Source organism: Phacochoerus africanus, chromosome 6, assembly GCF_016906955.1.
Source record: "Phacochoerus africanus isolate WHEZ1 chromosome 6, ROS_Pafr_v1, whole genome shotgun sequence".
Classification (NCBI taxonomy): domain Eukaryota; kingdom Metazoa; phylum Chordata; class Mammalia; order Artiodactyla; family Suidae; genus Phacochoerus; species Phacochoerus africanus.
In genome coordinates this window covers 79950719-79976915 of record NC_062549.1, presented here as the reverse complement: position 1 = coordinate 79976915, position 26197 = coordinate 79950719, and the positions used below count along the sequence as shown (strand labels likewise).

General features: G+C 45.5%; 1 protein-coding gene across 4 annotated transcripts in view; it reads right to left on the bottom strand.

Annotated features, from left to right (window-relative positions):
• The window catches only part of PRKDC (protein kinase, DNA-activated, catalytic subunit), a 156423-nt gene extending 130374 nt beyond the window's left edge, over positions 1-26049 (bottom strand). For all 4 annotated transcript variants that reach the window (XM_047783945.1, XM_047783946.1, XM_047783947.1 and 1 more), the window contains exons 1-19: positions 25886-26049; positions 24621-24697; positions 24440-24532; positions 24012-24086; positions 23223-23331; positions 21243-21355; positions 21050-21149; positions 15011-15066; positions 14899-14929; positions 14288-14445; positions 9808-9954; positions 8399-8563; positions 7782-7950; positions 6837-6886; positions 6113-6238; positions 3485-3637; positions 2036-2151; positions 1246-1405; positions 283-369 (exon numbers count right to left, since the gene is read on the bottom strand). In XM_047783945.1, coding sequence (XP_047639901.1) covers positions 283-369; positions 1246-1405; positions 2036-2151; positions 3485-3637; positions 6113-6238; positions 6837-6886; positions 7782-7950; positions 8399-8563; positions 9808-9954; positions 14288-14445; positions 14899-14929; positions 15011-15066; positions 21050-21149; positions 21243-21355; positions 23223-23331; positions 24012-24086; positions 24440-24532; positions 24621-24697; positions 25886-26039 — 2139 coding nt within the window. In that variant the 5' untranslated portion in view covers positions 26040-26049. The remainder of the gene's footprint in view (positions 1-282; positions 370-1245; positions 1406-2035; positions 2152-3484; positions 3638-6112; positions 6239-6836; positions 6887-7781; positions 7951-8398; positions 8564-9807; positions 9955-14287; positions 14446-14898; positions 14930-15010; positions 15067-21049; positions 21150-21242; positions 21356-23222; positions 23332-24011; positions 24087-24439; positions 24533-24620; positions 24698-25885) is intronic.
• Between the last annotated feature and the right edge of the window lie 148 nt (positions 26050-26197).

The following is a 26197-nucleotide window of genomic DNA, read 5'->3' as shown; positions in this document are numbered from 1 at the left end:
ATTTAAAAATTACCTCTTGGAGTTCCTGTCGTGGCACAGTGGTTAACGAATCTGACTAGGAACCATGAGGTTGCGGGTTCGGTCCCTGCCCTCGCTCAGTGGGTTAACGATCCGGCGTTGCCGTGAGCTGTGGTGTAGGTTGCAGACGCGGCTCGGATCCTGCGTTGCTGTGGCTCTGGTGTAGGCCGGTGGCTACAGCTCCGATTGGACCCCTAGCCTGGGAACCTCCATATGCCGCAGGAGCGGCCCAAGAAATAGCAAAAAGACAAAAAAAAAAATTACCTCTTTACCAAATTTTGCAAACAAAGCAAAGCAGGAATACTTTTCTGGGTCCTCAGGAGACTGTTTCTGACTCTGTGGACCAACTCCCTGTGGAATAAACCACTAAATTAGTTCAGTGAACGATACCCCCATCCTTCCCCGGGCAACCCATTATCCCCTTGCTCAGGCCTCACACAGAAGGGAAGGGAACTCGGCCCTGAAAACACTGCAGGCAGAGGCCGGTGAGAAACCGAGCGTGAGGTGGGAGGTAGACAGCTGGTCAAAAGCTAGAGGCCTGAGTCCATTCGCCATGGTGTACGCCCAGAGCAGACACGGGCTCATGACCACAGCCCTTGGACACTAACCCGGTTAGCCTCATGAGCCAGCACATCCCCAGGGTGGCCCAGGCACAGGCTGCTGGGCTGCGGCCCAGAGTTTGATTAGTTTGATTAGCACCAACCAGGCCCTCAGAGCCTCTGCAGAGCTCACATAGTCAGCCAGGTGCAGGGAGGGCAACTAGTTAACTTTTTAAAAAGAGTGCCATCAGCTCACACTACCACTTTTCTTAAAAAATACATATTGGGAGTTCCCGTCCTGGCACAGTGGTTAATGGATCCGACTAGGAACCATGAGGTTACGGGTTTGATCCCTGGTCTCGCTCAATGGGTTAAGGCTCCAGTGTTGTTGTGAGCTGTGGTATAGGTCACAGACAAGGCTCTGATCTGGCGTTGCTGTGGCTGTGGTATAGGCTGGCGGCAACAACTCCGATTCAACCCCTGGCCTGGGAACCTCCATATGCCGTGGGTGCAGCCCTAGAAAAGACAAAAAAAGACCAAAAATAAATACATACATACATATATTATCATAAAACCAATATTCCTTAAAACTGCAATACACTATAATGCTGTATTTTATAATACACTTATACACACTCACGCAACCTATAAACAAAGGAATATTCGATGTCCTCCAAAAAACGCTTACCTCAAAATATTTTATCTTCTTGGCATTTCTCACGGCAACAGAAAGCAATTTGTAGAAACCACTAATTAGTGGTGACCGTGTAGACTGCAGAATTATCTCATATGCAAAGTGGTGCAGCCATGGCTCAAAAAACTCTATGTGTGTCTCAGGAAGAATGTCTCTATAAAAGCAAACTCAAAACTTAATGTAGAAGTTCTCACCATAAACTGTTTTTATTTGGCTTTGAAATTATAAGGAACATAATGAAAATTATAATCTGTGATTCCATTATATAGCATTTTCAGGTATATATACATTCCTTATTTTCCCTACCTGAGGACCTTTAAAATATATTAAAAAGAAAAAAAAAATAAGCCTCAGCTGGTACATTTAGATAGAGTTTAAAGCTTTGCAGAAGTGGTTTTATATTTTAAGCCCTACAATTTCACTTCTTACGTCTCCAAAAGTGATCTTCCTATATTATAGCCAATAACTGATAATTCCACTCTTAAACATATAAGATTTTCTTTATTTTTATTTATTTATTTATTTTGCCATTTCTTAGGCCGCTCCAGCGGCATATGGAGGTTCCCAGGCTAGGGGTCCAATCGGAGCTGTAGCCACCAGCCTACGCCAGAGCCACAGCAACGTGGGATCCGAGCCGCGTCTGTGACCCACACCACAGCTCACGGCAACGCCGGATCGTTAACCCACTGAGCGAGGCCAGGGATCGAACCCGCAACCCCATGGTCCCTAGTCAGATTCGTTAACCACTGAGCCACGACAGGAAATCCTAAGATTTTTTAAATACCTGCAAAATTCCACCAGGTTGATGAAAGCTGAAAAATCTTTAGGTTTAGCAGGATGTAAGTTAGCGGCTGGATCTGAAGTTGGGATCACCCAAACACCAGTAGCTTCATTTTCACCCTGAAAAATAAGTTGTACCAAGAAGACACTGCACCATTCAATCATTCAACAAACAACTGAGCAAAGGACTCTATGGCCAAACCTGAGGCTATGAAGAAGGAATACAGAGGTGAGAAGGCACAGACCTGCCCAAGAAGCTCAGGTGGATAGAAAAGCTGGGACCCTCAGAAAACACTAGAGAGGGGACACAGGGACACCACCAGTGAAAGAGAGGTGCAAACACAGGAAGGCGTGGGGAGACAACTCCTCAGAGGAGCAGTGGTGCCTGGACAGAGGCCAGCTTCACACGGTAGGAAGCATCAGCAATGACACAGAGGTGTCAAACTGAGAAACACAGGGCTAGGGGCTAGTATTAAGTAACATACAAATATTAAAATACTAAGTGAGTGTTTCAAATTCAGGTGAAAATGCTGCAGAAGTAGTTAGAAACACAGGGTTGGAAGCAGGGAAGGCTAGAGACTTCTTTGGAACTTAGACTTATTTGGGAAACGCTAACAGAGGTGACAGCTGACACGCTGGAAGATGCCAGGGGAGCAGAGATAGAGACTAGTATGTGTGCTCCAAATGCGGATGGGTGGCTGAGAGGCCTGGTGAGTCCCCAGGGCACAGGGTTAATGAAATGCTTTAGACATGCATAGCAGAAAGCGTAAAGAGCGACAGACCACACTTGGTGTCCCTGCCAACAAGCGTAAGAGCAGAAAGTTAGCAGTGCAGCAAGGGCCTTACTCTGCCCCCACACGGCTTTGGGCTCGGCCGCACACGCACAGACCTTGACATGCAAAAATCAACTCCAAGGACCACAGGGCTCAAGAGTCAACTGCACTTTGCCACGAGTCTCGTTATCTGAGTGTTCTGGTACTAAAAATCCTCAGAGGCCAGCAGCCCTGAGCCGCAGTTTCACTCCAGGTCATACACCTGTGACCCCGGCCAGGAAAACAGTGCAGAAAAAGGGGAGGGGGCATTCTCTTTGGTCTGCCTCTGCCTACTATCTACTGTCTCAAGAGCATAGCCTCTCCCCTGCTAGGAAACAGAGGGATCCCAGGTTTCCCAATCTTACTGCAAAAACCTCTACCCTAAACAAGATCTGGCTCTTTAATATTGCCTAAGAATGAGTAACAATCCTTGTAATAATTTTTTCCAAAAAAAACTGCTCTGTTATTCAACATATAAATTGCTTTTTAAACCATCTACTACAGAATATTTTCTATACATTATGCAACTCAAGTAGAAAAGGATCAATGACACATAGTAATGCTGAAGAAACCAATTTCCTGCAACACTCTACAGAGAGATGGTATAAAAATGGTTCAGAATTATTACGACAAAATCTAACCTCTTTCTCTGCAACATTCTGCCTTTCTAGTGTAAGATCCAATTTCTCCACAATCTTCAAAACTGACTTTACAAATTCATCGTACAGCATACGACTCAGATTTCGAGGGGAGGAATTCACAAAGAGAAATGCTTCATCTGCTAAAAGAGAATCCTTAAAATAAAAAAAATAAAGTTCAAAATCTGCAAAAAAGTGCATTAAATTAGCATTACGACATACAGATATACATGCAAATTTAGGTACAATGGAAACTGCTGTGCAAACCATAGATTTACTTCAAAGGTTTCAAGCTGGAAAACGTACTTCCTAAACTATTAGGGCAATATCATTTTAGTCAGATACGACTTGCCAGTAACATAACAAACACTTACACATACACAGCAGAGGAGGAGAAGATTTAGGGCAATCCTTGCCAAAGTGTTTACTTCACAAACTTTGTGTGTGTGCACTATACACACCTGTCATGTATGTATTCACGCAAATACACATGCACACACATATACACATATTAATATACACACGTACATGCATACAGACAAATATCCTCAGAATGGATTTTAAAGCACTATTATCTATTACTTCTTCAAAAATGCCTTTCCTAAAATATTCTATGGAACTTACCTCAAAATACACCTAACATCACATAGAAGACAGAACTATTTGGAATTCCCACTGGGAACAACGGGTTAAGGATGTGGTATTGCCGCAGCTCTGGCATGGGTTTGAGCCCTGGCCCAGGAACTTCCATATGCCATGGGCGTGACCAAAAAAAAGAAAGAATTCTTTTAGGTAAAATTACTAACATTACTACACAATTTTACCTCAATAACAAAAACTACTAAGATTTTTTTCAGAGGATGGGAACCATCTTTTGAGAAAAATTGCTTCTTCTAGGCTGTTAATGCTTTGTCAAAGACTTTATGTTACATGGTAGCCAGAAACTGGCTTAAAGCAGGCACTAAGAAACATGGGCCAGGGAGTTCCCGTTGTGGCGCAGTGGTTAATGAATCCGACTAGGAACCATGAGGTTGCGGGTTCAGTCCCTGCCCTTGCTCAGTGGGTTAAGGATCCGGCATTGCCGTGAGCTGTGGTGAGGTTTGCAGACATGGCTCGGATCCTGCATTGCTGTGGCTCCGGCTTAGGCCGGCAGCTACAGCTCCGATTAGACCCCTAGCCTGTGAACCTCCATATGCCACAGGAGCGGCCCTAGAAAAGGCAAAAAGACAAAAAAAAAAAAAAAAAATTGGCCAGAAACATGAGGCAGGAGGCATTATGCTAATCATGAAAAACAGCTGTGCACCGACAATCATAAGACCTATTAGGTCAGTTTAACAGATGAGAACACAGCTCTTCCAAGATGATAACACTGTCACATTTTTGTCATCTACCAGGCTGGATCTGCTGTTCAAAGGAACAACATAGCACCAACTATATACCATGAATGCTGCTTCTTAAGCTAAAAGGAGGACCCTTGGAGTTCCCGTTGTGGTTCAGCAGGTTAAGAATCCAACTAGTATCCATGAGGATTCAGCTTTGATCCCTGGCCTCGCTCAGTGAATTAAGGATCCTGAGTTGCCATGAGCTGTGATGTAGGTCATAAATGTGGCTTGGCTCCTGCACTGCTGTGCACAAGCCAGCAGTTGCAGCTCTGAGTCAACCTCTAGCCCAGGAACTTCTAAATGCTGTAGGTGTGGCCCTAATAAATGAATAACAAAATGAAGAAGGACCCAGCTACAGTAATTAATTTTAAATTTGAGTTCTGAGATTTTATTCCTTTTAATTGATTTTTTTCTAGTCTCACTTTAACTATGCTAACATACACTGTTTTAATTTTTCATTACTTGAAGTACTTAAAAAAAAAAAACAAAACAACTATTGGAGTTTCCTGGCGATGCAGTGGGTTAAGGATCCAGCACTGTCACTGCTGTGGCACAGGTTCAATCTCTGGCCCAGAACTTCTGCATGCTGTAGGCATGGCCAAAAAAATAAAAAATTTTAAATTTTAAAAATAAGACTTTTTGGGGAGATCCTGTTGTGGCACAGTGGGAAAATGAATCTGACTAGTATCCAAGAGGATGCAGGTTTGATATCTAGCCTTGCTCAGTGGCTTAAGGATCTGGCGTCGCAGTGAGCTGAGGTATAGGTCACAAGCACAGCTCAGATCCCAAGTTGCTGTGGCTGTGGAGTAGGCTGGCAGCTGCAGCTCCAATTCAACCCCTAGCCTGAGAACTTTCACATGCTGCAGGTGAGGCCCCAAAAGGATAAAAAAAAAAAGATTAAAAAATTTAAAATAAAACTTTTTGGGAGTGCCTGTCATGGCTCAGCAGAAACGAACCTGACTAGTATCCATGAGAACTCAGGTTTGATCCCTTGCCTCGCTCAGCAGGTTAAGGATCCAGCACTGCCATGAGCTGTGGCACAGGCCGACAGCTGCAACTCCAATTCCAACCCTAGCCTGGGTATTTCCATGTGCCAAGGGTACAGCCCTGAAAAGCAAAAAAAAAAAAAAAAAAATTGAAAGCTAATAAAATATACTTCTGAAATAATTAAGTCCTAAGTGTGTAAAACTGTGGAGGCTAATAAAGAGGAACCAAGGTACTTCTATGGCTTTAGACCTGTTGTTTTTACCATTGTCTGGTCACAGCTCAGGAGATTTCTAAAAAGATCCAAGTAGTCTCTGCACGTGGGCACTTTCCACCCTCTGGTCCTAACTTCCTCTGATGCATGGGCATCCTCAGATTCAGACTCCGCACCCTGGGGGAAGACAGACACCAAGCACTGAGGACGGATTCTCAGAACAAGCACCACTTCCTGATTTCAGAATTCTCTCAACGAAAACAGCCACCAGCTGGAGGCTATAATTTGGTTAAGGAAGATAGCATAGTGTGAAAGCATAATAAAAACTCGGGGAAAAAGTCATGAATTTCTAACTGGGACTAAAATAGCAATGCACTAACAAATACTTCAAAACAATATCAAAGGTATGTGTCATAAATAACTTATCTCACCTTCGGACATAGATCTCTCACCTCATTCTATTTCCTGTACTTCAAATAACTAAGACATGCCTCCCATCACACACCTAAGTACTTGGTCCTGGAGTTTCAAGAGAAAAAATATCCCTGTTTGTAAAAATGTATGCATAATAGGTCATGTTTAGGAATGTTGCATAACCTAGAAGTTCATTTACCTAAAAAAATACACAGGTATTACATCCTACACTTTTCAGAATGTGAGGCATGGCTAATAACAAAAAAAGCCACTTTTATACATTCACAGACTGAAACCTCCAGCAACATCTCTAACTCACAAGATAATAAAGGCTAATTTTCAAATCAGAGTCAGAATTTACCTTTTGAAGAATCACTGGTTTAGAGCATATTCTGATTAAACCCTGATGCACTAAAAAAAAAGAAAATGAAAAACTGAAAAATAAACCAAACCCTCAATAAAAACAAAAACTAACCTTCAATGAAATTACAGCCATTTTTTTCTTTTTTTCTTTTTAGGGCCGCACCTGCAGCATATGGAAGTTCCCAGGCTAGGGGTTGAATTGGAGCTGCAGCTGCCGGCCTACACCACAGCCACAACAACCCAGATCCAAGACACGTCTGCGACCTAAACCACAGCAACACCGGATCCTTAACCCACTGAGCGAGGCCAAGGATCAAACCTGTATCCTCATGGACACTATGTCAGATTCTTAACCCACTGATCCACAAGAGGAACTCCCAGCCATTGTTTTTTAACATAATATACCTCTCAATCTTTTTCCCTAAGTTTGCTATTATCTTTACTTTTAAATTTTAGACTATTAAGATTCAAAAGCAAGAGAAAAGAATTCAAAAAAAGATAGAAAAAGGAGATTTTGGTCCACCAAAACATCAGGAGTTCTTTAAGAGGCATCAAAAGATAGAATAAATATAAATCAACTATAATAAAAAAATGGTTTTTTTAAAGATATAATAGGAGTTCCCGTTGTGGCACAGCAGAAACGAATCTGACTAGTAACCATAAGTTTGTGGGCCCGATCCCTGGCCTCACTCAGTGGATTAAGGATCCGGAGTTGCCGTGAGTTGTGGTGTAGGACACAGACACGGCTCAGATTCTGTATTACTGTGGCTGTGGTGTAAGCCAGCAGCTGTAGCTCCAATTCCACCCCTAGCCTGAGAACCTCCATATGCCGCAGGTACAGGCCTAAAAAGAAAAGAAAACCAGATGTTCTTTATCTATATCAAACAACACGTTAGGTATTCATCATCATCATCATAAAAACAAGAGTGAATTCCAAACTCACCCACAGTACCAATGCAATTCCAGAGAACTGGTCCTTTTTCCGCTAAGGCCAGGAACACTTTCACTATGGCTTTGCAACACACGGACTGCATTTTTGGACTGTATTGTGGAAAAGTGTCTATCTGTGCGACAATAAGATGTTCCAGAACCGGAGTATAGACCTCAGGAAGCTTCAGAGAAGAAAGCCAGCTGAAGTCAGGGGAGGGAGTAAACAAGCACAAAGATACCCAAAGCGCCACAGCGACCAGAACCCAGCCGGACACACAGCAGAGCCTCTTATCTAATCTGCTAATAGGCTTAAATTCACTGCTGTGACTAAAAAATCAGAACGAAACCATCTGAATGATACTCAAGGTATAATTAATTCCATCCCGAGCAACAATCTTAATCTTTTAGAAAGATAAAAAGAGCACCAGGTAATTTTTCCTACTTTGGGAACAAAATGTCAAGTTTCAGGATCAAAATTATACCAACCCGAAATACTAACTAAAAACACCCCCTTGATCACAAAGGTGCCTGTACCGAATGCATAAAACTCCTACTATTCCACCAGATTACTTGAAGAACTGAGATAAAATAGTAAAATCTGTACTCCTTTTCAGTAACTCTTTCCCTTACTGTATCCAGGTAAAGCAGGACGCTGGCCAGAGACTGGAGGAAAGCGGGCATCTGGTAGGCATGGTCCTCAGCAGTGTCCGTCTCCACCAGGAATAGCTGCTTGCAGCGCTGAATGAGCTCCACGTACATGAAGTCAACATCTTTGGCATTTACAGCCTTGCAAGGCTTGAGAAAAGGTAAACAACACTCTTGTCAACCTTACCAACGTCTAAGTAATGATATGTAAGGTTTTGTGTTAAGCCACATTGCCATAAACTGAATATTAAAAAGCTTTTTAATGGAGAAGAAATACAGATATTAAATAGTGGATGTTATACTTGAAAAAAATCTGAAAGCCATACTAAACTGTTACTGATACTCAAAACACCTACTAATCACACTTGCATTCTAGGCACTGGACAAAGGAGGGGAGTCCTTGTGCAGAGGCCAGTGGCCCAGATGAGGGACAGAAGCACACCCATAGAGCACGCGGGACTGCGCCACCTTCATAACTCACAGTCTGACCGGCCACCCACTGCCCACTGAGGGTGGTGCAAGGGCTTCCTCAGACGTAAGGTGCAGCCCAGCCTCCGGAAGGCTCCGGCCCTGCGCCTGTTCAGAGTGCTCTCCCTTCCTTCCTGCCTGAGGCCACGCTCTGACCACCTAACTCAGTCAAGTGTGCACCTAAGCACCATGAACATGTCCACAAGAGTTAGCGCTTGGCCATGAGGCTAGACACCCCTCGCTACTGGGCACCTCTCAGCCTTGTCACACTGGCTCTTCTGCCCTAGGAAGGACAAAAGAGACAAATGAAGATGAAGATTTTTTGAAGGGGAAAGATCATCTAGAAGCAAATGAGGACGTTTCAGGGATGGAACAAGGTGTGAGAGTGGAAGGCTGGGAGTCTCGCTGGTGGGCAGGTCAGCACAGAGAGGCAGCAGGGGACTCTGTCTGTCCAGCAGACGCCACTTATCCACCAGGAAGGAAGCAACCTCAGCTACACTCCACAACCCTCAATAGACCACCCGCAGCCCCGGGGCCTTTGCTAAGCAGTGAGTGTCATAGAGCTCGACGTCCCTTCCCCAGGAACGGGAGCACAGCACAGGGAAAACGTGGTATCTCTAGTCTTCAGGCTGGAATTACATCTTGTTCTGTCACCTGTTAACTGTGTCCTTTCACAGGTGACCTCATTTCTCTGGGCCTCACTTTCCTCATCGGTAAAGTGGAATAATACCCCTAAAAACTTGTAGCAAAGTTATGACTATTTGAAATAATACACAGACAGAATTCTAGTACATAGCAGGCACTGAAAAGACAAATTAACAAAGCAAAAAAGAACATCACAAGTGTGAGATGCTATTCAAAATGCAATAAATCACACTTCTCTAAACACTCGAATGAAACTGAAAAGAGAAGTGAAGGAGCCCCACCCCTGCAAACAGTCCATATCCACGAATGGCGACAGACAAATCCTTGCTGCTGGCATCGCTGTCTCTGATGATCCCGTAGAACTGCTCCATGAAGTACTGCAGCTTGCTCCTGTGCTTCTCAGCATCGCCGGCCACCATCAGAGAAACCTGCAAGAGCATGACGTTCCCTGGAGAAGTATGTTTAACAAAGGAATCTATGCAAACGTGGGAAGGCTAGAACTGCTGGACTGGATGTGACCTAGGGGCTATTGCCACCACAGTCACTTTTACTGTAAAGAACCAGTCAACTTGCTTGGTCTCCATTAGGTTTGGAAAAGGCACTTTCTTAAGTAAGCCTTTATTACGCATGATGCATTTTTCCTAGAGAAAGCAACTGAAAGAGACCAGGTAAATGCAGAAAAATGTACGCATGTAACACAAGCTCCAGGGCTAAGGCTCCTGCTGAAGCAGAAATCATCTTTAGACTCATCTGCGACTCACGGTGAGGCAGGCCCAGTGGCCAGTGAGTTCAGAGTCACCAACAGACTGGACCCCCAGTTGGGCAACACAGAATAGGGTTCAGAACTAATATCAGAAAGACACAGCATCTCATTTTGCAAAATAAGCTACAAAATATAAAGCTGAAATTCCATGAGGCAAGAAGTACTCTAAGAAGCAAGGAGACCACTGCTCACCACGCCAAGAGTCTATGGCCTAAAGACAGGGGTGGCAGGGCATCAGGTGACCCCAATTCCTAAATCCGCTAAGACGGTCTGAGGCCAGAATGGGAAGAAGCCAGGAAATCAGCAAAGGCAGAGAGAAGACAGGGCCCTGTGTGGCCAACCAGGAGGGCACACCTGGCCCCGCACCAGCCCCCAGGCCTCGAACACGCCCCTGCAGCACCTGGCACCCATCCGTTTCAGGAGAGCAGACGTCAGGTACGTGGCGTCCTAGATCCCCTTCCCAGACTCCTGAACACGCTCCTCAGGAAGGAACACATGCCGTCATCTTAGTCACAGAACAGTTTTTCATTTTATGAACATGTTATAATGTTTACACATTTAAGCTGTTTCTAAATTTTTACTATTTTACTTTCAACAAACACCCTTTTTATTTATTTATTTATTATTTTTTTTTTGCTTTTTAGGGCCACACCTGCAGCACATAGAAGTTCCCAGGCCGGGGGTCAAATCAGACCTACACCACAGCAACGCTGGATCCTTAACCTGCTGCGCAAGGCCAGGGCTTGAACCTGCTAGATCCTTAACCCACTGAGCAAGGCCAGGGATTAAACTCATGCCCTCACGGATACTAGTTGGGTTCATTACTGCTGAGCCACAATGGGAAGTCCCTTTTATGCATATTTACCCAATTATTTTCTGTATATAGTAGCATAAACTTGAAAATAATTCCCCAATGGTAGACAAGAGGTTACCACATTTTTGCTAATACAATGACACATATTATCTGTATGTTGCCACTACAGTTCATCAAGTAGATCCCAAGATGCAGGAGGAAAACAGAGCCCACAGAGCAGAAAATTTCAGGACTACAGAAATTACAACTAATTACTCCTTGATGTCAAACTCTCTCCCTCCTTCCTTCCCCATCCTCTTCCTTGGGGAAAGGAGATAACGAGAAGGGGACAACAGACAGAGAAAGGGCGCCTAGAAGCATCACCACCAAAATGGTGATTTTTTTTTTCCTGGTGGTAAGATTTCAAAGGATTTAACAATCTCCTTTGTATTTTTCTACATTTTTAAATTACATGCTAGTATCCTGCCATGTTTTTAACAACTTTACATAATGCTATTAAATAAAAAAGGAAAAACTTCCTTCCCACAGGAGTAACGTTTAAATTAAAAAATGTGCACTCAAGGAGTCCCTGTCATGGCTCAGTGGTTAACGAATCCAACTAGGAACCATGAGGTTGTGGGTTCGGTCCCTGCCCTTGCTCAGTGGGCTAAGGATCTGGTGTTGCCATGAGCTGTGGTGTAGGTCGCAGATGCGGCTCAGATCCCGTGTTGCTCTGGCTATGGCAGAGGCCGGCAGCTATATCTCTGATTAGACCCCTAGCCTGGGAACCTCCATATGCCAAGGGAGTGGCCCTAGAAAAGGCAAAAAGACCAAAAAAAAAAAAGAGTCAAAACAATGGAAAAGAAAAACTAAGTTGGAAGACATCCATCGCCTAATTTCAAGACTTAACAGAAAGCTGCAGTCATCAAGACAGTGAGGTACTAAAAAAAAAAATAAAAATAAAAAAGGAGTTCCTGTCACGGCACAGCAGAAACAAATCTGATTAGGGCCCATGAGGTTGCAGAGGTTTTTTGTTGTTGTTGTTTTGTCTTTTTGCCTTTTCTAGGGCCACTCCCACGGCATATGGAGGTTCCCAGGCTAGGGGTCCAATCGGAGCTGCAACCGCCAACCTACGCCAGAGCCACAGCAACGCCAGATCCGAGCCGTGTCTGCAACCTACACCACAGCTCATGGCAACGCCAGATCCTTAACCCACTGAGCAAGGCAGGGATCGAACCCACAACCTCATGGCTTCTAGTCGGATTCGTTAACCACTGTGCCACAACGGGAACTCCGAGGTTGCAGGTTTTATCCCTGGCCTCGTTCAGTGGGCTAAGGATCTGGCGTTGCTATGAGATGTGGTGTATGCCGGCAGCTGTAGCTCTGATTCGATGCCTAGCCTGGGAACCTCCATATGCCTAGGGTATCGCCCTTAAAAAGCAAAAAGCCAAAAAAAAAAAAAAAAAGACAGTGAGGTACTATACAAACAGACCAGTGAAATATAAGTCCACAACAAACTCACACACTTGGTTAACTGACTTGTGACAAAAGTGCCCAGGTTAGTCGAGAGGGAAAGCAACCTTTAGCAAGTGATGCTCAAACCAAAAAAATGGGAGAGGAAAAAGAGCACCTTTACACCTTCCTTTACAGCACACACAAAAGTTAATTCAGGAGCTCCCCTTGTGGTGCAGCGGAATCGAATCTGACTAGTGTCCAGGAGGATACAGGTTTCATCCCTGGCATGGCTCAGTGGATCAGGGATCTGGCATTGCCGTGAGCTGTGGTGTAGGTTGTAGATGTGGCTCGGATCCCACCTTGCTGTGGCTCTGATTTGCCCCCTAGCCTGGGAACTTTCCATTTGCCGTGGGTACGGCCCTAAAAAGTAGGGATAAAAAGAAAAAAAAAAAAGAGTTAATTCAAAATGGATCATAGACCTAAATGAAAATGCTAAAACTATGAACCATAAAACTTCTTGCAGAAAACGATGAGAAAACCTTTGCAACCACGGACTGGCAGAAGTTTCTGAGGTCAGCAAGAGAGTCAGCTGGAACACTGGGAGCTTGGACTTAAGCTTCAAACTCCTGCTCTTCAAAAAAGGCAGTTAAGAAAATGAAAACGAAAGCCACAAAGGAAAACTATCTGCAATATTTTGAAAAAAGAATTTGCCTCCCAACTGTATAAAGAATATTTATAGCTCGTTGATTAAAAAACATACAACCTGATTTTAAAACAAGCAAAATATCTGCATGAATACTTCACAAAACATAAGAATTGACAAACCACCACAGGAAAAAAAGATCATCAACAGACTCAACAGAAACTCAAAACCACAGCAGGTGACGGCACAACCACGAGAAGGGCTAAAATTAAAGGCTGACTGTGTCAGGTGTTGGCAAGAATGTGGAGAGACTAGAGCTCACCAGTGGGAATGTAAAACAGTGCAACTAGTTTGGAAAAGAGCTTAGCAGTTTCTTATAAGTTAAAATATACCATGTGACCCAGCAATACCACTGCTAGGTGTTTACTGAAAGAAAGCACATGCCCACGAAAACACTTGGTCATGAATATTCTCAGCTGTTTTCTTTCAAGGAGCCCCAAACCAGGAACAACCCTAAGTCCATAAACAAGGTGTGGGGGTCTCTGCATGGACCCCGACTGTGCCACGGGTGAGGTCTTCGGGTCAGCCTGTGAATCTAACCCCCACTCCAGCACCGCTGCTCAGCTCTTCCATCAGGGCCAACCCAGCTAGGCTAACTCCCACCACCAGCCTGGTCCTCGGGAATTTCCAGCTGCCACTGGGCGCACAGAAGCACAGGTACACGTGCCTTGGTTGATGGAGACGCCTTGCCAACTGCTGGCTCGGGCTCCACACCCACATCCCACCTGGATGGAAACACCCCAGGGCAGGTGGGCTCTCCTCAGTCTCCTAGCAACGCAGAGAAGCATCTTGTCTTAGGACCACTGACCCCAACCCTGACCCCCATCCTCCCTCCTGCCTCTCCACTGCTGCCCCTTCTTCTGTCCAGCCTTGGCTCAGAGGCCCTGACCGATCTGCTGCTTTCCAAGCTCTCCCCCAGACCGGCTGCCACCCTGCGGCTGGTGGCCAACCTTCCCTAAGCACCAGAGATGAGCCTGTACTCGTTTTCAAATGCTCACACACAATATGGGAATTTAATTTTTTGCATAAAATATTTTTAAATAGTACCTGTTTCAGAAAAGATTCCAGAGCTGAATGTGCAGCTTTTTTCAATTCCGTGTTTGGATGGCTACACCATTTTGACAGGACTTCAAATAAGGAAATGTAGTTGTCCAGAAGGCAAGTGCTAAACTGGGAGGCATGCAGCGTAAATAAGCACAGGCCAGCTGCAGATGCAAAACACATCACACTTAGAGTAGGACAACCAAGGGTGGAACAAGTGTCAAAAGTCAAACTCTGCTCCCCAAGCTCCAGCATCATTACTAATCATCGCTAATGACATAGGACCCTCTCAGACCTCCACTGGAACCAAGAGGGCCATGACTTGGCCAATGACCCCAAAACAAGCATCAGAAGTAGGATCGGGATTTGTTTAGATAAAGTCAGAATCAAACAATCTGGATTCCCTGAAAGTTGCTCTAAAGTAGTTTTCTGAAGTCACATAATCTAAATGTAACCACCTCTGCCTGCCACCTCTGCCTGCGTAAACTCCCATCAATTACCACATAGGCACGTCAGTCACAGGTGTCATCATGCTCTCATCCACAATTTAAGCAAAAGTTCACTCAAGGCATCAACTTAATCGGAAACATTTCACCTCATTAAATGTAGACTCTTACCCAAAGGCACCGCATATCTCTTCAGATCAATCTATCAAAAAAAAATTTACCATCAGTGTTTGACAATCACAAGTTTCAACTGTAAAGGAATTAGAGAAAATATTCATCCTACCTGAGGACGGATTGCCTTTAATGCAAAATCAAAAATCTCCCTTGAAGTCTGGGGATCTGGGGAAAAAGAGAACACAGGCTGTCAGATCACAAGTGCATCAAGGACACACCTCACAAGAACCGTACAAGCAACCTAGTTCAGGCGGCACCCTCGCCAAGCCTTCACTCCGCTGACCCTTAAGCACCCCGTCAGCTTGTGCTCTGAACCCCACTGGAGCTGCCTGTGCCGAGCTAGACACAACAAGCCAGTTCCTGGCAGCAGACTCCCTGCTTCTCTGCACTGGCTCCAGAGCTAACCCTGCTCATGCTCTCAGCTCCTCTCGGAAGACGTCGGAAGCCGGCTCCTTCCCCCGCAGGATCCGGCCCTACAGATGCTTGGAGGCTGCGGAGCCACCACAGCTAAACGTAACCAACACAGAAAGCGCAGCTTCGGCCTGCCTGCCGCTCAGCAACCTGGGCAAGACCTTAGGGGCTCACGCCCGCCGGGCCACACCCATCAAGAGGCCACGCCCCCGATGCCTTCAGCTGGTCAGCCACTGGCACAGCTGCTCCCTATAGGAAAACCAGGGCTCGCCTTAGAAGCCCCTCACACTCGGCCCCCAGAAGCTGGGCAAGCTCACCACTCGAGTGCCACATCAGGCAGCCCAGCCCTCCTGAGCCTGCCCGCCACAGCCGCAGGCTGCCGCCGGGAACTCACAGGCCACTCCGCCTGGTATGCCCTACCCAGCCGGCTCTGTGCCAGCCTGCAGGCCGTCGCCTCTCATTCCCCCTTGAGGAGAACCACCCGCTGTGCCTCTTTCATCTCCCCACACTCCCACACGCCTATTCACTGCACCCAGCGTGTCTGCCCAAAGAAGCGCTGAAACCTGCGAAGCACCTCATCTGTCTCCTGCAGACACTCACCATGGCCAGGAGCTGGGGACTCTCATCACTTCGCCCAAAGCATCAGTCGGCAGACAAAAGGCACCCAGCAACTAGGTGTCCCATGAATGAGCGGGTGGGTATGCAGCCCTGATGCCTGCGGTCACAGCATCACACTACGCCCAACATCTACATTTTAGCCTCATGCCCAGGCTTAAACCTCAATCTTGCCACAGGCTGGTTAGATTAGCTTCCTGTTGCTGTTGGAATAAATTATCATAAACTTAGTGGCTTAAAACCACACAAACTTATTACCATGTAGTCCTGGAAGTTGAGAACTCTGAAATGGATGGCACTGAGCTAAAATCAAGGTGTCAGGTCATGATGAAAGGTCTGGGAAGTCTTTTAGATGAGGTGCTGCTAGAGGAGCCAGGGATGTGTGGGTTGGGAACTAGAAAGGTATGAAGGAAACATGCCAAAATATTAGCAACATGTGTTTCTTAATGGTGGACTAACAGGTGATTTTCGTTTTCTTTTTTATTAGTTCTGGATTTCCTATGAGGAACATATTTTTAGAGTAAGAAAAACATCTTCATAAAGCATAATTACAAGACTGAAAAAATAAAATAAAGGGGGGTGGGGGGTAGGGAAGGATTCCGAGCTCCCCTCCTCCCACAGACACAGCACGATCACAGCTCCAAGTGGAAAAACTTTGTCTGAGAATGACCTCAAGACACAACTGAAGACACCAAGGAACAGCCACTCAAAGGGGCAGTTCTGCCTGGCCCACGCCCCCAGCACTCTGTCGGCGAGAGGGAATCACAGCCCTGGAGGCTCCTCTGAAGAACAAGGTCTCCACCCCACATCGGACTCCCCAGCCGGAGAAGATGCACCCACAGGAGGAGTGCCTACAACACCTGAGAGAGCTGGAGGCCTGCAGGAAACCGGGGCCAGAGTTCCAGTGGCGCAGAGGCAGCAGCTGGAAAAGCAGCCAGGGCTCCCAGGAAGGAGAGTCCTGGGCTAACTTATACAGAGGGTGGGGGGCAGCGATCTGTTGGCACAGTCTCAGGGTACAGAGGGGCTGGTGGGGACCAGCCTCTGCGTGTGGGCTTTTGTTTGTGTGGCTCATCCTCCAGCTAGCTGGCCAGGCTCGCAAGCACCTTTCCTGACTCCCCACCTAACCCATCAGCACCGCTCACCCTGCCCTGGTTTCACCTGTGGACCCGATCCAGCTGCTCTCCTCCAAGCCATCCCCCACCAGCCCTGGTGGGCGCCCTCGGCCACACCAGAGCCCCAAAGCGCCCCTGCCATATCAGGCACCCCTGACCAGCACCAGCATCCCTCCAAAGCGGCTCTCGCCCCAAGGGCTGGCCACATTGAGTGCTGTCAAGGATGCAGAGAAAAGGGAACCACTGATGGAAATGTAAACTGGTACAACCACTGTGGAAAAACGTGTGGAGGTTCCTCAAAAAATTAAAAATAAAACTATGGTATGATCCAGAAAATCCCACTCCTGTGTATTTACCCAATGGAAATGAAACCACTAATCAGAAAAGACACATGCACCCCAATATTCATAACAGCATTATTTATAACAGCCAAGACAGGGAAGCAACCTAAGTGCCCATCAAGAGATGAATGGATAAAGGTACACATCTGTGTGTGTATTTGTAGGACTGCTACTCAGCTGGAAGGAAGAATGAAGTCTTGCCACCTGCAGCTCCATGGATGGTCCTAGACGACACTGCGCTCAGTGAAACAAGTCACAGAAAGACAAATACCATGTGATCTCACCTATATGCGGGGCCTAAAAAACAGATGAACAAGCCTAACAAAACTGACGCAGACTCACATATACAGAGAACAAACAGATGGTTGTCAGAGGGAAGGGAGGTGGGAGAATGAGTCAAACAGGTGAGGAAGATTAAGAGGTAGAAACGTCCAGTTATAAAATACTGAGTCCCAGAGATGTAATGCACAGCACCAGGACACAGTCAGCAACACTATGACAACTTTGTTGGTGACAGACGGTTTCCTATGGTACTTTATTGTCAGATCACTATGCCGTACACCTGAAACAATCAACATATTGCATTGCAACACTTCAATTAAAGAAGCAAAATAATAGAAGTTCCCACTGTGGCACACCAGGTTAAGGATCCAGCGTTGCTACTGCTGCAGCACTGGTTGCAGGTGCAGCTTAGATTTGATCCCTGGCCCAGGAAATCCTATATGCTTTGGGTACAGCAAAAAAAAAAAAAAAGCAAAATAACAAAGTCAAGGTGCCATCACGGTGTGTTCCTTTCTAGAGGCTTAAGGGCTGCCTCTTCCTGCTCACACCCCTGGCTTGGGCCCTTCTCAAAGCCAGCCTCCTGGCGTCACAGCGCAGCTCTGACTACTGCCCCTCCTTCACAGTTAAGTGCCCTGTGATAGCCAGGTCCCCAGGTCAGCAGACAAGCATCTCCAGCCCCAACTCCCCTCTGCCGTGTGCCCGAAAGGTCACAGGGGCTGGGGTCACAGTGCCGTGATTCTGCCCACCTCACTACCTGAAGGACAAAGGAGAAGTTACTTACCTTAGTTCTAGTTTGCTAGCCTGTAAAACAAAGAGATTATCACCTATCTTAGAGAAAATTCCTACAGGAATTTTCCTTGCAACATGAATAATCTTTAGTACACATTACATGAGCAATGTGTTATTATTTTTCCTGTTCACCAAATGTCAATTAATGAGAAGCAAAAGCAACATTCCCTGCCACTACAGTCAGGTGACGGAAATAAACATACACTTGGTGGATTAAAAACACGTCACGGGCGCTGCGATAGAGAGGACTACAGAAGCCAGAGGAGGCGCCTCTCACGGGGGAGAAGAAAGGCTCCAGCTATCAGGAGATCTTTGAGCAGCAATCTGACAGAGCAAGAAGGGGCCACAGACCAGGCGAGGGCAGGCGGGGAGAGGGCAAGGAAGGGAAACCAGGCAGAGCTGCCCCAGCGCTCTCAGTCAGAGGCAGCAAAGAAGGGATAAGCAGGAACAGTGGCTGAAACATACAAAAGTCGTTTTCACAGGTAAAAAATCATGGCATATGGCAATTTCTTAAGTTCCTATCTAATAAAAGCAAACACAGGCAGGAGGTAGAAAAATTTGGCAGTTACCTGAGCAAAAATGTTAAGGAAGAGCAAAAAGATTTTTTTCCCTTTAAAGAATCTTTTAGTCAAGTTTTATTTGTCTTTTAAGACTAATTGAACTTCACAATCCTTATAATGCTGTCATAGATTATTCTCCAAACCTTTAATTTTGAGATACCACAGAAAAACATTATTGATAGCTATGGAACAAATTATATTAAACAGTTTAAAATCAATAGGCAAGGATCTGCATCCTAAGAATTATAAAATGTGAGTGGAAGAAATCAAAGGCGACCTAAATAAACGGAGATGCACTGTGTGCGTGGCCCGGAGGGCTCAACACAGAGAAGACATCAACTCTCCCCAGACTCACCCCCTGACACAATGACCGTCAAAATCCAAACAAGTTTTCTCACAGACACAAACTTATTCTAAGATTTACATGGACAAGCATAGGCCTTCTAATCTCAAAATGATTTTGAAAAGAGTAACATGTGAGAACTTAACTGCACTTGACAGCTAAGGCTGACATCAAAAAGACAGAGTGGTGCTGGCAGAGGACAGACCACAGACTGATGGATTAGAACAGAGAACTCAGGAATCAGATCCACACACTGATGCCCAACGATTCCTACAAAGGCCCAAACAATTCAGGGACTTAGCAACGATTTCATGGATTTGGCACCCAAATCACAGGCAACTAAAGAAAAAATAGATCAACTGGACTTCATCAAAATGAATAACTTTTGCACATCAAATCAACAGTGAAAAGGCAATCCACGGAATGGGAGAAAACAACGGCAAATCACATGTCTGATAAGGAATTGATACCCAGAATATATAAAGAACTCCTACACATCAATAACAAAAAGTCAAATGATCTGACTTTAAACATGGGCAGAGAACCCAAATAGACCTTCATGGAAAGAAGACACACGAGCAGGAACCAGGCACATGTAAAGACACTCAATACCATCAGCCTTCAGGGAGGTGCCACCCCACACCCACTAGGACGGCTACTTCAAACCACAGAAAATGAGTGCTGGCGAGAGGATGTGGACAAACAGTGCTTGCTGGTGGGAATGTAAATTAGGGTGGGAAACATGATGGTGAGTCCCCCAAAAATAAACACAGAACTATCCTGCGGTCCAGCAATTCTACTTCTGGGAATTCATCCCCAAAATGAAAACAGACTCCAGATATCTGCATGCTCATTTTCCAGCAGCACTACTCACAACAGTCAAAAAGAAGCAACCCAAGTGTATACTCACACAATAGAATATCAGCCAACCTTAAAACAGAAATTCTGACAAGCATTACAACTTGGATGAACCCTGAGGACATTGTGCAAAGTGAAATAAGCCAGTCACAGAACATGACATGCTACAAGTCCCCTTATGTCACCCTGAAATTATGACATTCAAGACACAGCCAGGCCAGTAGTGGCTGAGGGAGGAGGTGCCTGTACCCCAAAAAGGGCAGCAGGAAGGAGGCTGGTAGTAATGGACTGCCGGACACAAGTCCACACGTGACAACCCTGCTGGAACCCAGTGCCTCTTGCCAAGTGTGCGCAGGAAGCAGGTAGGGTCTGAGTGCTCTTGAACCACGGCTCCAGGAGAGGCTGGTGACAGGCACACAGAGCCTCTGGGTTACTTCCTACAACCACATGCAAGTCCACCACTGATGTGAGAGCTCAAAAACCTTCACAAGTAATGCACTTTAGACTGACTGGTTTTTTTAGGTTTTTTTTTTTCCTTTTTTTTTGGTCTTTTCTAGGGCCGCACCCACGGCATTTGGAGGTTCCCAAGCTAGGGGTCAAATCAGAGCTGTAGCCATCCGCCTACACCACAGCCACAGCAACGCCAAATCCAAGCCATGTCTGCAACCTACACCACAGCTCATGGCAATGCCGGATCCTTTAACCCACTGAGCGAGCCAGGGATTGAACCCGCAACCTCATGGGTACTAGTTGGATTCGTCAACCACTGAGCCACGATGGGAACTCCTAGACTGACGGTTTCCTAAGGACAGAAACTCCAGTGCTGTTAAGCAGTACCTTCTTCCATGGACTTGGTGAAGTTACACAGAAGCGAAGCCAGTCCCTTCAGACACCCGGCCACAACAGGCAGTTTGGGCTCCCTTACTGTCGATGTCATCTAGAAGAAGAGTTTCATCAAAAAGCTACATTCATGGAGAAAAATACACCCAATATGTGCAACGAGAAAAGAATATCAGAAAGTTCATCATACCTGCGTCTTAAGTTCACCCAGAAAAGCCCGGAAGAGTTTATCTGAATTATTTATCATTTCACTAGGATGAACTTCACCTAGTACTCCTAGGAGCTCATATATTTTTTCTAAGACTGAAAAATAAATTTTAGACAAATTAAGACCAAAACTGACATTTTAGTAAGTTAAATAAAGAGGAAGCTCCCCTGTAGCATAGTGGGGTTAAGCCCCATTGCCGAAGATGTGGCTCAGGTTTGAACCCTGGCCCAACAATTCCCATGTGCTTCGGGTACAGCCAAAAAATGTAAATAAATTTATGTTTTGGAGTTCTCATCGTGGCTCAGTGGTTAACGAATCCGACTAGGAACTATGAGGCTTCGGGTTCAATCCCTGGCCTTGCTCAGTGGGTTAGGGATCCAGTATTGCCAGGAGCTGTGGTGTAGGTCGCAGATGCGGCTCAGATCCCCTCATTGCTGTGGCGTAGGCCAGTGGCTACAGCTCCGATTGAACCCCTAGCCTGGGAACCTCCATATGCCGTGGGAGCAGCCCAGGAAATGGCAAAAAGACAAAAAAAAAAAATCATGTTTTAAAAATGTACAAAGACTTCTGGTTTCAGTTCAGAGGGTTAAGGACAAAACACTGACTCTGTCAGCGTGCAGGCAATCCCTGCCCTCGGTCTCCAGCGTTGCCGTGAGCTGCAGTGTAGGTCTCAAGTGCAGCTCAGACCCAGTGTGGCTGTGGTGTAGACCTGCAACTGTATCTCTGATTCTACCCCTAGCCTAGGAACTTCCACATGGCGCAGATGTGGCCGTTAAAAAAAAAAAAAAAAAAAAGAATATTTCGTTCAAAACAATTTTACAATAAGGTACTTTATGTGCTCAATCTTTTCTGATAAGAAAAGATAATAATTTATTATCTTTTATTATTTTAGAGTTTGACATGGGTTGGGAGTTTTCTATTTTAAAAAATCATTTTGTAAAGACTAAAATTTTTAGGAGTTCCCTTCGCGGCTCAGCAGTTAACAAACCCAACTAGGATCTATGAGGATGCAGGTTTGATCCCTGGCCTCGCTCAGTGGGTTAAGGATCTGGTGTTGCTGTGACTGTAGTGTAAGCCGGCAGGTGCAGCTCTGATTCAACCCCTAGCCTAGGAACTTCCATGTGCGGCGGGTGTGGCCCTAAAAAGTAAAAAAAAAAAAAAGATTAAAATTTCTAAAAGCAAAGTCTTTACACATTGCTTTCGTTTCCACATTGGTCTGTTTTCAGCCAAAAAAGTTGATCTGTAAAACATCTAAGTACCTCGATAAAATAAAATTAAAAAAAAAACAAACAAGTTTTGGGGGTTCCTGTTGTGGCTCAGGGGGTTAAGAATCTGATATTGTGTCTGTGAGGATGCAGGTTCGATCCTTGGCCTCGCTCAGTGGGTTAAGGATCCGGCAGAGCCATCAGCTGTGGCATAGGCCTACAACTGCAGCTCCAATTCAACCCCTAGCCCAAGGACGTCCATATGCCATAGGTGCAGCCATTTAAAAAAAAAAGGAAAACCTAAGTTTCACAGTAATAAATTTTTTTTTTCGCTTTTTTTTAGGGCTGAACCCACGGCATATGGAGGTTCCCAGGCTAGGGGTCCAATCGGAGCAACAGCTGCCAGCTTATACCACAGTTATAGCAACACGGGATCTGAGCCACATCTACGACCTACACCACAGCTCATGGCAACCCCAGATCCTTAACCCACTGAGCAAGGCCAGGGATTGAACCCACAACCTTATGGTTCCTGGTCAGATTTGTTTCCGCTGCGCCACGACGTGAATGCAGTGATAATTTTTTAGCGTAAAATGTTTTTAGCTTTTTTTTTAATCCAAGACCATAGCATGTGGAAGTTCCCGGGCCAAGGATCAAACCTATGCCAAAGCAGCAACCCAAGCCGTGGCAACAAGGCAATAAAAGAATTCCAAATTTCTTAAAATATTTTACAATAACATTTAAATATAAATCTCACCTGTATCTGATATTTTTGTTTTCAGTGCAAGTTCTCCATAGAATTTGCTAAATAATTCTCCAACTTTAAATTCATCCATGAGTCTAGAGCTTCTCAAAGTCTGAAGTAACTGAAAGAGTGCAAGTCAGCAAAGTTTACAGAGGATGGAGGGAACCGCCTTTGCACACAGCACAGGCCCACAACCGTGGACCTTGGGGCACTTGTGCTTGACCTGTACTCACGCTTGACCCCTCAGGACTCTTCTCCAGCCAAATTATTCGGGAGGTGGAATTTGAGGTGGGTGGTGGAAAAATAGGGTTTACAAAAGCAAGAGGATGTAGACTTAAGAAAACTTATCACTAGACCCATGATCTCAGAGGCACTGAGGCCAAGAAGGACCAAACAGACCCAAAGAAATCCTAAGACAGACAAGATAAGAGAGATGCATCTAAGACCAAGACCCAGGTGAGTGTGAGCCCCTATGACCACTAAAAACACCACACAGGCCCCTCCGGAAAACATTCAAAGGCACAATGAGGAGGAGCCTGGCAGCTCTTAGCAGCAAGTCAGTTCCTCAGCTGTCTTCCCCCTCACAACCCCAAATTCTTCCCTTGCTTCCCAAAAGGGTCTGAGGGCAAAATACCAAGACATTATTAGGTGATGTCTGGGAAACATGCATCCTCCCCACACGTGGATGTGATCTGAGCTTATCCCAAAACCTCTCACCCAAAACATAACCCCAAACTCCAGCTTTCTATTTAAGTTACACTTAATATGAAACACATGCACTTGGAAACTTTTTTTAATTACCTTAATAAGAAGATCTAGGGCTGGAATCTTACATTTAGCGGCTTTATCTTTTGTGTAAACACTGATACAAGTATTCTAGGTTTTAAAAGGAGATATTCCAAATCATCAATAAGATCTTAGTTGTTATAAGTAAGATTTAACAACAACTAAAGTTACTTCTGAGAGGAGCAGCACCAAAATACAACACACTCCCATTTACTACTTCTTGACTAGGACCTCACTTCATTAAATTAAAAAAAAAAAAAAAAGCCCACTGCATTTCTAACACAATCAAGCAGACATAAGTAAACTCGAAAAAAAAAAAAAAAAGAAAGAAATAAGTAAGTGCCCCAATGAGAAATGTAGACATAAAATCAAAATCCAAGTTTAATCTACACCATTAAGTTACAATGGACTTTGATACACAAGGTATGTTTTTTCCTCCTTACCTTAATATCGAGAGAATAAGGTGTGATCTTCTGGCCAATTTTTTCTAAGAAAATATATAAAAACTTTAAGGCTTCTTCTCTACAATCACGAAACTATAATAAAAAAAAATCATGAGTAAGAATCACAGTCCCTCAACATGAAGGCATATCAAGAAGAATAAAATGGAAATCTTCAACTTACTTCATCAATGCTAAGTGATTTCCGAACAAATACAAGCACACCAAAATCTTTGGAAAAAACTAAGGAAGTCTGTAATGCTGTAAAAAAACAACAAATTAATAAACTGCCAAGAAGTACTCCATAAATGCCCCCTAAAGCTGTTGCCTTTTGAGTGATAAAACACTAGCCTAAGGCGGCCATATTTTGGCAAGGAAAACAGGAAGTTCTAGATGACGTTCCATAGGGATAAGGTAGGCAGAATAATGGTCCCAAAGATGCCCATATCCTAACTTCTAGTGTCACACCTGTCAATATGCTCACTTTACATGGCAAATGAAAATTACAGTTGCCTGTGGAACTAAGGTCATTACTCAGCTGTCCTTAAACTGGGGAGACTGTTGGGCCACCTGGGGCCCCAGTTCATTCAAAAGGGCCTTCACAAGAGGAAGAGGGAAGATGGGAAATCAGAGAACATAAGGATTCCACCTGTGTTGCCCGACCCACTGCTGCTGGCTTTGAAGATAGGGAGGAATAGTCCTCGAACTGCACATGCCTTCTAGAAGCAAGGAGCACCAGCAAGAAAAAAAGGGACCTCTCTCCTACAGCTGCAAGGAGCTCAATTCTGCTAACAACCTGAATGAAAAAGGACATGAATTCTTCCCCAAGGGTTGTAGAAAAAGGAAAGGGGACATGCCTGCTACCTTGGTTTTAGCTTGATGAGAGGCCTGCTGGGCTTCCAAAACTTTAACAACACTGTGTTGATTTAAACACTAAGCTTGTGGTATGTCTGAGAAGGGGTAAAAAATCAATACACTTCTGGATAACCTCTCAAGCGAATAGACATACGCTGAATATTCCCAGTGAAACTTTTGGAAGATGGACTGGCGGGTTTAGGCGAGAGTGACGTGGAAGAAAACACTATCCTCTCGATTACCCTCCCCACTGTGGAGAGCAATGATGGCCCAATTCAGGGCATTGATTTATGGCCGCAGGGGACACGGGGAAATGCCCGGCCCAGAGGGCAAGGAGGGAGCCTTCACCCCCTGCGCCAGGAGCATGAACCCGCACCTCTGCGGTCCGAGCCGCTGCAATCGGATTCTTAACCCACTGCGCACAGCGGGAACTCCCTCACCACCCTCGGCTTTGCTTTAAATACCTTAACTCTGCCGTTAAGAGGCAGCTGTTAAACCACTTTTGAACACATCACAAATTCTGAGGACCCAGTTCAAACACCGCCCTAGTCGCCCACGCTGGACCAGCCGACGGAAGTGAGGAACCGTACCCACCCAACAGCGCCGGGCTGGAGCTCAGCACGCACTCCTGCCCCAGGCCACGCAGCAACTGACAACTGGCCACCGCCGCGCTGCAGCGGTCGGAGGCCGACAAGGACTCCTGCAGCTGCAGCAGGGAGAGCCGCACGCCGGACCCCGAGTCAGCCATGACGGCCGAGGATCGCGCCTGCGCACACCAGGCCCCGGCCCAGAAGTGCTGTGGGGCAGGGGGTGGGGCTGTGGGCGGGGCTTCGCGGACCTGCAAGGTTCCCTGGCGCTTGCGCACACCCTTTCCGGTCCTTGAAATGCCTTGGATTCGGTTTTCCG